Source organism: Nelusetta ayraudi, unplaced genomic scaffold (assembly GCF_046127955.1).
Source record: "Nelusetta ayraudi isolate G7.1 ecotype Tasmania unplaced genomic scaffold, CSIRO-AGI_Nayr_v1 ptg000007l, whole genome shotgun sequence".
NCBI lineage: Eukaryota > Metazoa > Chordata > Actinopteri > Tetraodontiformes > Monacanthidae > Nelusetta > Nelusetta ayraudi.
In genome coordinates, this window is record NW_027466057.1 from 2537973 (window position 1) to 2553856 (window position 15884).

General features: G+C 46.8%; 1 protein-coding gene across 4 annotated transcripts in view; it reads right to left on the bottom strand.

Moving 5' to 3' along the window:
• evla (Enah/Vasp-like a) overlaps positions 1–15884 on the bottom strand; it is a 32795-nt gene that overhangs the window by 13385 nt on the left and 3526 nt on the right. Inside the window, exon 1 of one of the 4 annotated variants that reach the window (XM_076017849.1) lies at positions 14942–15189. The exons of 1 other annotated variant lie outside the window; for it this stretch is intronic. In XM_076017849.1, the coding sequence (XP_075873964.1) occupies positions 14942–14964 (23 nt within the window). In that variant the 5' untranslated portion in view covers positions 14965–15189. Of the gene's footprint in view, positions 1–9804; positions 10307–14941; positions 15190–15884 lie in introns of those variants that run through there. 2 more of the 4 variants (XM_076017847.1, XM_076017851.1) reach the window with 2 other exon arrangements.

The window sequence follows — 15884 nt, forward strand, 5'->3', positions numbered from 1 at the left end:
GGCGGTTCAGCTCCAGCGCGACGACGCATTTCGCAGGCAGAATGAAGGTAAAAGTGCGAGACGCCGGTCTGGCGTTTTTGGATGCTGACGACCCTCAGAAGGCGACCACCTCTGCCCAGCGCTCGGTTAACCTTTCTGTCAGCGCGCCGCTCGGCAGGAGGAAGTCAGCGTGACACCTGAGAGACCCCCCGCTCCCCTCCATCCCCCCGACCGGCCCCGGTCGGTCTCGGCCGACTTCCTGTCATCATCTGCTCTCCGCTTCCCCTGCGGAGGTCTCAAGTGCCTCAAATAACGTCGCTTGAAATCCTGCTTTTTCTTACGATCACGACCACGCAAACGTGCACATTTTGTCAATGCTAAATTAATAGTCAGGCTTGATATTTTTACAGTATAGTTTTTCCTCTGAATCTCTCTCACTAAGTAATAGGCACTAAAGATCCCTCTTGCAAGCAGCCTCCGTTCGTCACACACACACACACACACACACACACACACACACACACACACACACACACACACACACACACACACACACACACACACACACACACACACACACACACACACACACACACACACACACAACTGAACCGCCCCTCTTCCTCAACCAGCAGCAGCAGCAGCAGCATCATCTAAAAAGTATCTCCAAACCTCACTAGTGCACGACAGCCAGCCGTGCACAGAGGCCAGAGGCACGCGGAACAAGGGGAAGGAAATTATGGTTGCAAGATGCTGGAGGCTGCTGGGAACAAAAAAAAAAAAAAAAAAAAAAAATGATTACGCAATCAATATCCTCCATCCAGGGACAAACAGGAAATCCACACGTGGTGAAACAGGAAGCTTGCTTTTTTTTTTTCACTGGCATAAGCAAATGCGAGTTCCTCAAGTGCAACTGGCACCGGTAACGAAGTCTCAGCTCGATAGCTCAACCTCGAGCAGATCAGTCGCCTTATTCATTATGCATCTCGATCAACGGACAGGCCAGCCCATGTTGAGCCTCTCTACGGGAACTTGAGAATAGATTTAGTACTTTTAAGCTAAATGAACATAAACTGCCTTTCCTTCTTCATCTGGACAAAAAAAAAAAAAAAAAAAAGCTAAGCAGAACCTTTAATCACATTAGAGGAACTCGTCTCCACTTCAGAGACCCCGCAGACCACTAGAGTCTCTCTGGGGGGGCGGGGTGAAGGCCAGGGGAGAGGCAGAGGGAGGTGGCCGCATCCCTGTGATGGATCCTCTCACAAAAACAGGCCCTATTTCTGGAGCAGCTGGAGCCAGAGGGATGGGACGCCGCCTGGCAGCTGTTTGTGGTTTTGGTTCCCCTCTATCAGTCAGAGAGGAGGAGAGGTTCTTATCTGAGGCTTCAACGGCATACCTGAGCATCACATGATGCCGCTTACGGCAAGAGAGAGAAGGGAAGACAGGGGCATTGTTAGAACACATGGCCGAATAAAAGGCCAATCGCGTCCTCCGACTGCTTCTGTGTGTGTTTGTGTGTGTGCGTTCTTGTTTCCAACGAGACGGCGGACCCCGGCGGCGGTGGCGGTGGTGGTGGAGTGACGGCGAGGCCACCGCGCCACGTGTTCACATCACGTTCGCAACCGAGAGAAAAACCAGCTAGTGCCTCGTTTGGAGGTTAAATAAAAAGAGGGATTGGAGAGAAAACAAACCCGGGTCACAAGACGCAGAGGAAATAGCAGTGCCTTGGTGCTATTTTCCCAGGCGGGACGGCAGGCAATATGTCACAATCTATAAAAAGGTCAGTCAGCGCTGAAAATCACCATCGCTGACATTAAAGTGAGGTGATGAGTCACAGCGGCGCTTAGAGCGAGGATTCACATTACAGGACCTCAAATTAAATAAAAAAAAAAAAAAGCAGGGAGTTTTGGGTTTTATTTTAGAATAACTGTCAACAACTTAGGTATAAATCTTACACATCAACTACCGTGGTAATAATAGGCTTTGGCAGCTGATATAAAAAACATTAAAAAAAAATTAAAAATATGAGTCTCTGGCAGAACTGAATGGGTCCACAGATAGAACTGAGAACATGGAATTAATACTTTTAACCAAGGCTCCATTCCATTAAGTGTCCCAGAAGGTCACATTATTAACGACCGAGCAAAGTCCCGAAACTGCCATGAACAATTGAATTGAGCTTTCACTGCTCTCAGTAGGTATCTGCTGCAAAACTGCATCTTGCGCACAATCTTCCTATGAGTTTTATTATGAACACGTTTTCCGCCGCGTCGAACCCCATTTTGACACCCTGATTTATTTTTATTTTTTCTCGATTAACGATGTCAATACATTTCCAATTTGTGAAAAAAAAGATATGACAAAGAATTTAATGTTGATCACCTTGTGAATAATATCACAAGCACAGAACATTCTGACGTACTGACACGCTGAAACCAAACAAAACGCCATGCTTGTTGTTGTTAAGTACCTTATAGAACAGACTGTGACATGCAACACAGTAGAGTGTGTGACCGGAGAGCACACGCTCCATCGATACAATCGACCTCTTTCACACAAGTCATCATGTGAACCAGTGCTTAATGTAAAAACACAGAGTAAAGCTGCCGCAGGCGCTCGCTGAGGTGCAGATAGTCTGAGCTGACTTACTGCCTTATTGTTTGAACATTTTTTTTCCCCTCCCCTCTTCGGGCCGCGTCGAGCCTCCGAGGGGTTTCAGCCTTCTGGTATTTTCCCTCTTTTGCGTCTCCTATGGACTACAGCTTTAAACATTTATCAGCCCTCCCCCCGCAGGAGGTTCATGGGAAATAAGCGGCGAACATGTTTTATTCCTACATCACCGGGTGATAATGAGCAGAGAACATGTTTAAAATGGTTGTATTCAAAGTACTTTTTAAAATTAGCGTCAAAAGCAAGAGGTGGGAACGTGACACTGCATAATAACAGAACATTTTGCGTGCAGAAAGGCACAAACAGATTAACACCGAGGTTGACTTGAATTTGAGCTTTTTTGATGAAAGAGCTGTTGACTAAATCTTCACTTTTGTAGCACAAGTTGCAGAAAAAAGGAGCTGGGGGGAAAACGCAAAAGCATCACATGATGTGTTTTACAATATTTCAATGACATTATGTATTAGATGTTGCAATGACAAGTAGGTGCTTCTCCAGAGACCTGGGTTGCCACTGTCGCCAGCGACTAGGACTTAAATCTAGACCTGCTGTATTTAGAAAGTGTCATTAGATCACTTTTGTTGTGACTTGCCGCAGTATAAATAAAGCAGACTTTGACTAGCGTGGTCCAAAAAAAAGAAGGAAAAAAAAAAGAAGAGGGGATCATGCGGACTTGAGCTTGGCCTGCGGCTCCTCTCTCAGCATTCCATCGTGTTTTTGCTGGACCGGGAGGATTTCTCAGTACTGACTGGGGAAGAATTTCCACCAGCGAGAAGAAAAAGTCGGGAACGGAGTGAGAAATAAAGAGCTCGGAGATGAATAGAGGATGAAGACAAAAAAATACAAAACAAGGGCGGGTGGGGGAGGGGGTTGGATCCGAGGGCTTCTTCCACACTGAGCACTCCCCTCTTGTCGCAGGAGCCTCGTGGGCGCCGATGATGAAAAAGGAGGACACGCGATCATTCCCGGGCTTCTGAATTAAGCAAAGCACTTCCCCCCTGCACACATGGTGGCACATATGTGCCCACCCTCCTCCACATTAATCCTATACGTGCGACGCTCCAGTGTTTTTCTGTTCTTATTTTATTTATTATTATTTGGCGCCACTGAGGAGATCTGTGATTTGATTCCTGCTTCTGATCTCGGCTAATAAACATCCTGGCACGGGGGGTGGGGGGACGTTCACAGTTGCCGTCGCAGCTTCGCCGTTCATTTCATTTAGAGCGCTGCTAGAGTGCGTTCTTGGCATGGCGATAGAGAGAGAGCTAGCGTGTGCGAGTGTGAGAGCGTCACTGCGTTTCTTTTTCCTCGGCGGCACCCCGGGGGCAGAGCTTCTGTTATCGGGCCAATTAGCTTTTAGTAGCCGGGGGTAATTGTTGCTTTTTCGCCGGCGCTCAGTGGAAGGCACCCGAACGCACCATGTTCAGGATGTTCACAATGTTCATGAAGCACTGTGCATTTCTGACACCACCGGTGTGCGAGTCGACATGATTACATTTTATTTTTTGCTATTTTTTTTCCAAATTTTTTTTCCCCCCAATCATGCAGATTTAGAAGGAAACAAGAGTAGAAGGTGCTTAACTTTAAGTTGAGCCTTGAGGACGAAACTCAGCAGGCCAGAGAATACATATCGAAATGGAATACGTAGAGGCTGAGTCAAAAGCTTCCCGAAATATTGTTTTTTCTTCATACTTTTCCAAGTATTCCAACACTTTAAAAACACTTTTTTTTTCTTTTCTTGGCTCTTCTTAACCCTTCTGAAATGTTTACATCAAGATTTGATGCTCCCATATGATTTGTAAAAGCAGATTATTCAAATAAATATAACATAAATAATAATATAAATTTCCCATTTCAAACGCAGAGGATATGGGGAATCTTTTGAAGCAGGAGTTTTCAGACTCACAGGCTCTCTGAGGTTTCCAGCGGCTGATGATGTTCTCATATTTTTTTTTATCTATGCTCAAAACCAACGGCTGTTCGAAAACTCTGCTTCTGTACTGTGTGTTTTTTTTTTTATGATGTTTCTACCTAATTAAGGAATAACATGTTATCCAACCTACTTCCTGTTTGTGCCACTAGCAGGAACAGCAGGAAAAAAAAACAAAGGCAGCAACAATAACGGTGTTGAGATCTGCATGATTTCACATTCATTTAGATTCATATTCCTGCTACCTTACTTCTATCCAAATAAGCAAGTTTTTCAGTCAATAAATCAAGACCGGGGTAGAGGCTCTCCCGGATCCTTCTGGCCGGGCATCAAAGCAAGATGGTATGAAAAAAAATCTAATGAAATTAGAGTTCTGGGAACAGTTCTGGGAGGAGAAAAATGCAGATGAATCACCAACACTCAAATCCTTGTTGATAAAAAGAAAATTGACTCACGGCTATTAAAAGCTTCGCGCTGGACCATAAGCAGTCCCTGCATGTCTTTAATGTCTCGTCAGAGCAGAACAAGCAAATAAGGGACGACCTGAACCCAGCGCAGAGGGAGAAGCCCCGAAGGTTCCAGGCAACACACATGGAAAGGTGTTGAGTACTTTTCCTAAGAGCCACGGCTCAAAAAGGGGACAGCGAGGTCAACTTAGTTTACCTGCGGTTCTGAAGCCTCCTGTGCATCAGCCTGTTACATACTAATTGGGCAGTGTAGTGAAGGATCCCCCTGTAGAAAACCTAAAGCAGCAGCGCTGCAGAGCGGCTTCGTGCACAGCTGGAGGGATAATCACACTCAACACTTATGTGCAGTCAAGACACCCGCTGCCGCAGCGAAACCTTGTGGTGTGTTTTCTTCAGCTGCATGCACGCTGTTTGTGTTTTCCACTGTACAAACTTCCAGCAGAGGCTCTTGTTGTGGACGAAATCAAACTCTGACTATTTGCAGCTGAAGGCCCCTTCACGCCGTGGCCACCAGCTGACCTGCGACACAAACGCATCACTTAACAACCACAGCCACACATTTTCCGACTCACGCGGTGCAAAACACACACCCCAGAATATCTCTCTGATATTTGCAGCGGCGGACCACGCTACCAAACAGGACGATGACAGGCACTCTGAGGCTGTGGGGGTGTGGAGGGGGGGGTGAGAGGAGGGCATTTTTAGCGGTACTTCACCATAACTGTTGCACAACAGCACAGCACCTCATCGTGACCTCACCTCGGCATCACTCTTTCAAGTCCGCCACCAACAGGCCAAGGGTTCTCACTACGGCGGATTTGAGGCTGATTGGCCCCTACGGAAATAGCAGCAGACCCACAGAACACAGTTACTGTGTATGGATGCCTGTTATTATTACACTGGCCATGAGGATTAAAGTCCCCATAGATGACTGGGAATTTCTTTTATTTTTTTGGGGGGGCAAGGCAAAGCCACAGTCTGTATATAGGTGGGGATGTGTACATGGATGACAGTGAGAGAGAGGAATGGAGTTAGCCTTTTCACTAACTAGGGTAAGGACATGTTTGGGGAGGGAAGGAAATTTTGGCACAAGATTTTCATTAAATTTTCGGCTAACAGCCGGGAGGCAAACTGAGGTTCGAGCTGCGGTGAGGGGCCGGCTGAGGGTTTGGTTCAGCCTGTACAAAAGAAATGAAAACGTACAGAAGTAACCCAAAATCCTCACAAAGACACAGACACCAAATGGTTAGTCTATGTGTGTGTGTGTGTGTGTGTGTGTGTGTGTGTGTTTGTACAAGCGGGTGCCGGGGTGCCGCTGACGGAGAGAAGAGGCCTGCTGTCTGAGTGGCTGGATTACAGACGGAGCCTGGCAGGCAGATCATTACCTCACTACAGTCTTAAATCTAAATTAACCGGGACTTAACGCTCGTACAGGAACCTCTAATCTGCTCCACGGGGAAAGTAGCGTTTGCAGGCAAAGGCATGGAATGAGGGCCCCCGCGGGAGCTAAAAACAGCACGAGCTGGCGCTAGTGTCGAGTGGCGGCGGCGCGAAGCCGTCTCTTTTTTTTGTCAGCTCACGCAAACAAAGCTGGGTCAGCTCGCGCACAAAGGGCGGCGCGGTGCAGGCGACGAACGCCACACGTGCCAGCGGATAGCGGCGACGCACACTCCTAATTAGGACTAACGACGGGCCGCACGCAGTCACACGTCACACTATATTCTCTCTGGCCGAGTGTTTGGAAGGTTGGTGGGCAGATTTTGGGAGGATTAAAATGACATTTGGTGCACAATCATCCTGCGCCCAGATTAAAAGTTATTATCCTCTCATGATCCCTTAATGTTTTATTTAGGGTTATTATCAAAAAAAAACATTTTTGAATTAAAATAAAATAAAAAATTGGTCCCCTAGCATGCAGACTAAAGCATGCGCAATATGTACTAGGGCTGCAACTCACAATTATTTTTATTGTCGACTAATCTATCGATTATTTTTTCAATGAGTCACGATTATCATCTTTATTTTCACCTCCTATTTTGGACTTCTGTTTAACTTAACTTGCTTAAATCTTCACACCTGTGTGATCCTGTTGTACTCTGACATCATACGTTTACAAACCAATATATCAAAAATAATGACACACAAAGCATTCATCTGTGAAATAGTTAAGTTTATCAACGTAAAATATCATAGCTATATTAATTTACGATTTTAAGGTTATATGCAATGTTTCTCACAGTTAAATACCTTAAACAGATGTCTTACAACTTAAATATCGAATTGATATGCCTTAAATTACACAGCTGATAAGTGATAAGTGAAAGAGTGTTACAATGCAGTATAAACGCTAGCATCGACAGGCTGTAATTCACCAATTATTGCCGTAAAATACGCATTTACCGAAGTGAACAATGGTTCAATATGCTAGCTTGTTCCATGATTTTTCTACGTGCGAAAAAAAACTTATTATGTACTTGACACATAAGCTCGCTGAATGCTAAGCGAGCTTCACGGAGTGTCGCTGCTTCAATTCTATGAAATTTAAGAAACTCTGCATCGGAATTTTCAAGCCTTTTCAGAGAAGAAACCGTTCTTCTTCTGTGTTTATGGAAGGATGGAAACAACGAGTGACACTGCCACCCTCAGCGCTCAGTACAGCACTGCAGGTACAAACGAGCATGTAGCGGCCGCAGTGTGATTTTATCATTCAGCTATTTAAAATAACAACAACATGACGCGTCGACGCTTAAATTTTCTCGTCTACGAATTTACATTGTCGACGTAATCAATGCAGTCCTAATACATACAGCTTTGTCATGGCTGAAGTGAGAGGGAGCTTAAACTTGATTTAATTTATCCAACAAAGAACAGGTCAGGTTTTGTTTTGTTTTGTGCTCTACATAAAACAAGGCCAGGCAGCCAATGTGGAGGAATTGTGCTATATGCAGCACTGACACACTTCCGCCCATTGAATAATACAAGCATAATGGCGAGGATTAAGAAACTTTGAAGCTCAACTAATGGCGTAGAATGTTTCCATTTTCTCAGCTAATGCGCCGTCACACTTTTAAAAGGGATCTATAGGATGAAAACTAGATGGGAGTTTAGCCTCATAATCTACAGAATGGCATTAGAGCGTCATCCTCCGTCATCCATCACGCTGTCCAGCTCACGATACGACACCGCAGTATATGCAACCTCTGCTCCCACCACCACCGCCACCCCGCAAGACCAACTCCTGGCAGCTAACGGGGCTAAAATTAAGTACCAAATGGAGCGAGAGAGAGAGAGAGAGAGAGAGAGAGAGGGAGAGAGAGAGAGAGAGAGAGAGAGAGAGAGCAAAGTGCTGCTGTCTTAATGGCATTAATGCAAACAGCATTAATGTGCTTATGTTCTTAGCTAAATGTCCCAGTTTGTGGAGCAAAAGCTCAGTCTCGGGGCCTCATGCATCAGTTTGCAGCGCTGCCACTTTGAATTCACACAACAATAACGGAGCAGGGAGCGAAAAGATGGAGGTTGACCTATATTCTCCGTTTACTTTGATCTCACTTCACTCGCGCGCCTCACAAAATATGGAGACACGTTTCTACAGTCCTCGTGAGCCTTGTCAATGGAATAGTCAAGACAAAGGGCAGTCTGGTCACTGATATCCTCTGCTACATGCTGTGATTTCGTCCCTTAAAATGGGTAATTAAAATATATATCCTACACATCCTATATCAAATATTTAGATTTGATATAGAATGTTGAGTGTAAACATCTATTCCGCTGAGAGTGATCTGCAGCCTAATGCAATATGTAAACAACACAAAAATGTTATTCCAGTAACTAGGAAAACAGACAACTTTCATCATCTCCATTGTAAAACCACCGGATGAAAAAAATTTCCCTTCTGAACTTCTGATGAACCGTGTCACTACTCGGCTGTCAGTGGGCCTGAATCTATATTTATAATTGTCCAGTTTAAACAAATGCATAAGGTCTGTTTCCTCCTGACCAACGGAACTGTTTGACCACCACCTTCACCACCACCTCCTCCATCTCCTCCACCTCCTCCTCCTCCTCCTCCCCAGCCTTCTCCTCCTGCTTTCACTCTCCCGACGGTGGATGAAAAGGAGGAGGAAAAAGGCGAGGAGCGCTGGCCTGAAAGGGAGCCGTTTTAGCCAGGAGCCACGTCGTCCTCTGTGGACGTGTGAATTAAACATGTATGGGCTTTATACAGAGCGCGCCGCCTTTCAGAGGATGCCTCTATCGGAGGACGGCCAGTGTTTGGAGGGTGAGAAGGAAGAAGAGTCAGCGGCGCTCTGGCTGAAAAGATTCGACCAGACGGGAGAGAGAGAAGCATCACAACGCCTCGCAATTGAAAACCTTTACGCATAAATGCGCGACTGCTGACAGGGACCTCTCTGTTACGGAGGATCAAACGATCCGAGCGCACAAAATAACCCAAATTCAATGTCTTACCGACCGTCCGGGATGGCCAGATTAAGATTACAGATTAGTATTTTGATTAAAATACAACAGGGTAAGAAGCGCCCATCTGTGCACCGTTTTCCCCGCCACGACCGAGGGATCCGATGTCGTTCGGACGGAAAGAACTTTGTCCCTTTCATTCACCTCCTTCACTCTTTGGCCGATGGTGAATGTCCGTCTCGCCTCACTGGCATCCACTGCTAGTGGGAATGTCCAAACATGCTCACACACACACACACGCGCGCGCGCACACACACACACAGCTGTAGCAGAGTGGGTACCGACCTGGCAGCGATGTGGTTGTAAAACAACCCTGAGTCACTCACACTCTGCGGGAGGCAGTAACGGAGCACCTGGATCCGATGTACGTCCATTTCGCTGCGAGAGTTAAGGAACGACGAGGGCAACGGCAGGAAAGGTGAAAATAAAGAAAAACACATCTAAAAAAAAAAAAAAAAACTAAAAAAAACACCACACTCACTCGCTCTTGTGCTACCTTAATACCATAACTCATTAAAAGCACTTTAATCCTCCTTCCGCTGCCGTGTAAATTGCAAAAAATGGGATCGAGCCGCAGCTGTCGGAAACAACAACAACAAAAAAAAAACACTTTAAAAATGGACGGAGATTAAATGTGATTCAAAGAAGAGGACACAAAAAAAGAAAGACAAAAAAAACAAAACAAGCGCCCTCTTAGTTTGGCATTGTTGCGCTGCTGCTGCCGCACGGACCCATCCAGCCACAAAGAGATGATGGATGGACAGACGGGCAGGGATGAAGTCACCGAGCGGCCGCACAACAGATGAACACGCCAGTGTGTCACTGAACCTCTGCGCTATTGTCATACTGTGAACCCATGGGAGATTACCTCATATCCGCCTCCACACACACACACACACACACACACACACACACACACACACACACACACACACACACACACACACACACACACACACACACACACACACACACTAATGTTTGGTGAGTGCATCTGTTGGGGTGCGAGGATGGGAGGGATTTGTGTGTGTGTGTGTGTGCGTGTGTGAGGAAGGAGGGTCGGGGGGGAGCTTGTCGGGGTTGCTGCCAGCGACCCCCCCCCCCTTCCCCCCTCCAGCCTGCTGTTGCCATAGTCACCCAGTATTAAGCACAGCAGCCTGAATTGGCAGCCAACGGTCGGCACTGTGGTCACTGCTTATCGACTGGGACGCCCTCTAACCGAGAGGACACATGTAGCTGGTGAACACACACGCGCACGCGCACACACACACACACGCGTGCCCGCGGACACCCCACCCATTAAGTGGAAGTGGCCCACGTGCTAAATGTCTATTAACAGCCAAGGAGTAATTGACCGACTCCGGCAGCCGATCGTGGCGGATCGGCTGGAAAGGCTGCAAACGCTCTGTGCGGCTGAATTAAAACTCGAGGCGGAGCGACTTGGCTTGTTGTCCAGCTTGATATCTCTCTGTTGCACCCAGCCTGGCATTCCCGTGTTTCCATTAAGGACAGTCAGACTGGGGTATTTTTAGCCAGGCGAGCTGCTCAGTAGGGTTTTTCCAACAGTTTGCTCCGGAAAAACACAAAAAAGAAAAAACATTTAAATTCAAGACATGGACTGCTTGGCAAACACAATGATTTGGGTGCATTTTAAACAACTTTGGTCCTGTAGTCAATTTTACTTTTCACAGTTCAGTTAACTGCTATGACTAACTGAGTCGCAGTAGAAATACACTCCACTAAACTAAGATAGTGACGGTTAAGCAAGAAATGTTTAGTGGCCTCACACACACACACACACACACACACACACACACACACACACACACACACACACACACACACACACACAGCAGCGGAACGGTGACAGAATATAGATCGCTGACCTCACGTACAGCCGACCTCAAAGGCCACAGTGACAACTCGCAGTTACGTCGCTGTGGGGTCAAAACAGACACTACTGTACTCGAGGTTGGTCGGCTCAGGGTCGGTTTGGAGTCTTTTCTGAGTTGACGGACTCACGGTGACGCCTGGCAGGGCCGCAGGAGTTTTCCGAGGCCGACGTTCAGCGTTAACGAGCTCGGCCTTTGACAGACGGGGGGGCCTGGATCTTTGCCCTGCGGGGGGCGCTGTGTGGACGCTGCTCCCCTGCCCGCTAACATTTAGTCAGTGGTAACGAGCATTATGTAACAGGTTTTAACGACGGGCATCAAGCACGACATGGTATGTGCATACAGTGCTAACGAGTTGGGCGACGGGTGGAAATGTTATGGGTGCAAGTGCGACAGCGTTGGCCAATTTAAATGGCAATTACAACACTGGCTTCCCGTGATCATATAAAAGGAAAACGGGGATTAATGATTACTATACTGCATGCGGTTAATTGGCAATGGTTGCGTGTGTGTTCCAAATGATGTAAGCCTGACCTTGACGGCTGGCATTGTGAGTGCAACGAGGGACTGCTATGATTAACAAATTCACGTACGGTGTAGTTTATATAAACACAGCCACAAAGAGGTTGATATAGAACAAACGACTGACCTGTCGATTTGTCTGCGTTTGGGAGACTTTCCTGCTTCTATCACAGGGAAATTAGCAAAACTATTTCTAACTGTGTGCACACATGATAGTCAGTTGGATGCTACTTAAAACTTTCGGCAAAAAAAAAAAAAAAAAAAAAAAAAAAAATCAATGGTTCAATTGAGAAGGAAAAAATAATTTCAAATGATGGAATAATCCTAGTTAATGATCAGGATTCCAATATCACTGAAGCAGTTGTGATGATGGTTTCTGCCATGATCGACGGGCTCTGATCCCAGCAGAGACCGAGGAGTCTCCTTGGAAAATCTGTTGACAGATTTTCAAAGACACTCATTTTTTTTTCTTAGCTTCTTAATCAGGTCTCAAGAAACGTTTCATTGATTGGGAAATACAACCCCAGAGGAAGAGAATTTACATATTCTCTTACAGCAGTAGTCAAACTAAAAAAAAAAAGGAGATTAACTCATTTCCTTTGATAAGATGTCACTCTTTTACTTTCCCCTTAAAAGTTGCTGAATCAGACTGGTTAAACCTAAAAAAACCAAAAAACGAATTATTATTTTTTTTAATCAGATGATTACGCCGTCTAAAATCCATACATGATGAGTTTGAGTACAGGCATCATAGCAATGGCAAGAACTTAATTAGTTACAATCAATGAATTCTAATTACTTCATCATGTGCATATGACAAAAAAAAAAAAAATGCAGAGGCTTAATTAGGACTCGGTGTTGCTGTTGTTCATTAGAGGAGGTGGGAGGGCAGCAGGGAGCTCCGCTCAGCTCTGGCGGCGCCCGCCACATCATTTAATCATGATCATCATGCCGTTTGCCCCCCGGGCTAATTGTCGCGGACGCACACTGTACGACACGGATAGCGACCCCGCCCCTGCTTCTGGCCCGACCCCTCCCCCGCCTCTCGCACTCCTCCGCCTCGCTCCACCTTCTTCAGCATCCCCGTCACTAATCCTGATCCTTAAAGGGAAACGCTGCTCCCGTTTGGCGGATAATACTTGCATAGGCACACAGGGACGCCCACGCACACAGAACAAAAATGGCACAACCTTGCCGCTGAGATTTCCGATCCACCGACTCACTCTCTCGTTGCACCGGGCTTTTTCTGAGCAACTGCTTTAACTTGGGGGGGGGGTGTCTGTTTTTTTTGTCAATCGACTCAGCTTAGGCAACAGTCAATCCAAGCTTTCCCAATGAATGAATCACACGGAATAAAGGAGTGAGTGAGGGACAGCAACGCCTTTAACTTTCCAGCTCCATAAAAAAAAAAAAGCAAAACTGCAAAAGGGAGCGCTTATTAAAACCACTATTCATCTCGCATGTGGCCTTTTTTTTTCTCCCCTGCACCACAAATAGTTGACTGCAGAACTGCGGTGGCACGGATATTTTTCCTCAGCCCAGTTTTTCATCTTCCGTTTGTCCCGCCCTCAGCAGAGCGCTTGTCAAAATATCTCCATCCGCAACACAAACACAAATGCCCGAACAAGAACGCCAGACCACTAGATGGCAACAACGGTGGCGCAGGAACCACAGAAGAACGTTCGCACAGTGGGTCTGTTTTCCTTTCCCAGTGCAGTGACAGCGACTTGAAATCAAAACAGAAGTTTGCAAATAAGCCATGAAAAACCAGAAAGCGACAAAAGAAAACCTCTACTTGCCTATTATTATTATTATTATTAATCAGTACCCTTAGTTTTAGGCCTGCTACTTGTCTATTTGGTGAATTACTGTTTTTCTTTAAACAAGCAGGTTGCTCCAGTGGGATGCAAAATGTGGAGGCAAAACCACAAACTTCCGCAGTCAAACGGGCCCAATAAACATAGCTGCAGCACCAATTTTTAAAACAACAATCACAATACCACCGTTACGGAGACCTTCAGGTAATGATGCGGCTGCTCCAAACAAAAGTGGAACCTGGGAGACAGGATGGTGGGATGACTGCTGGAGCAACCGAGAATTAAAAACTTAGTTTTCAGGGCCTCGTCGAGGTCCCTGCTGCCGAAACCCCGCCAGGCACTTTTAGTTACATCTGGCAGTTGAACGGGGTGATGGAGCTCCTGTGAACTAATAAATAATGGACATACTGTGCAAGAGAGGCTTTCCCTCTCTGTTGTACAGTACTTTACAGAAGATTACTAGAGTGCATGCGGTCAGGCGTAAACCTCCAAACGTTATCTCCGCTGCCCGACTTGCGTTCACATCTGCATTTCGCCCTAACCGCAAATCACTGTGACCCCGCCGTAATCTGCCAGGGCCGCGTCGTGGACGGGCCTCTCTATCCTTGTATCATCTGGCTCCTGATGGTCGGCCACGGCCAGATTAGCGCTCTCTATCCCTCACTTCCTGTTCTCACACATGCAAAAAGGGAACGGAGCCGTTCGTCCGGTGAGAAACGGCCAGCAGCTGAGAGCTCGGCGCCATCACACGCGTATCCTTCTCCTCCGAGCCAGTGAAAGACACGCTCGGAGTAGCCAATCACGTTTGTCCGCAAAACAGCTGGCCCCGCGGGAGAAAACTCTGAGAGAGGAGGTGGAAAGAAGGAGCCGGATGAGCAAAAGTCAGCAACTCCTGGAGGAGTTTTTCCTCCGCAAGCCGCTCTCCTTTTTTTCCCTCCCCTCAACATGTCCGACTGGAATGTTTCATGCGCAAAAAGGCAACAGGAGTCGCTGCAAACGGCTCTAGAAATGCAGTTTGAGGAAACAAGCAGAATCTGCGCTCCGGGATTCAAGCCAGGATTTAATCAAGGAAACTTTGATGGAGAAGAAGCGACGCTCCCGTGTTTGGGTTCCAATTCTAGACAAGCATAAAACTCCAAAAGGCCAAAGAGAAAAAGTGCCAGGGGGATGACGGGAGTCACGTCGACTTACCCAAAGTCATCCAGGGAATACATGTCGGCGAAGAAAGACGGTCCAGTGCCAGAGCGAGAGATGAAGGGAGGTGTAAAGGAGGGAGATTATGGAGGAGAGGGTGAGGTGTGAGCCTGCGAGGGGAGTGCGCCACGCATTCTGGTAGACAACTGGAGCTTTTGGTCCTTCTTCACATCTTCCACGAACGTTAAAACAATCCAAACATGCCAACAGAGCGCAGACACGAGAACCGAGGCGGAGAGAGAGAGAGAGAGAGAGAGAGAAGAGAGAGAGAGCCAGAGAGAGAGCGTGTGGGAGGGAAGGAACGGGAGGAGGGGGGAGATGAGGAGTGTTGCAACTGAGTAAAGGGAGCACGAGAGCGAGCGAGAGAGAGAGAGAGAGAGAGAGAGAGAGAGAGAGAGAGAGAGAGAGAGAGAGAGAGAGAGCGCAGGTCATGTGACGCATGCAGACCAGTCATCTCTCTCCGCAGCAGGGATTGACGCGCCGTCTTTGAGCCTCCCAGGAATCATTTCCACTGGGTGGAAATTACACGTTGGGCTGCTGGGGGAGAAACACGAGCGCTTTTACAACCACCTTTTTTTTTTACGCCCTGCAAAGTTCGGAAAAACTACGGCGAGGCTTTAAATAGATCAACAGTAGCTCAGTTTGACGCATTTACAAAGAAAAAAAAAAAAAACTCCACGTCGGTCGTAACATGTAATCGTCTGGTGGAGACGCACAGGAACACACCCCTTCATTCACCCCGCCACACACAAACACGTCATAAAAGCTCGCAACAGGAACACGGATAATGATCGCCTTCAAGTTCCAACAACAAAGACTTTGTTCTTTCTGGTGAGACGCTCGCTGTTTTGTTTTTGTTTTTTGTTGTTTTTCTTATCAGAATGTGTCCTCCCCCACCGCCGCCGGCCGGTGGTCCATCTGGTCAAAGCAAACTTAAAGA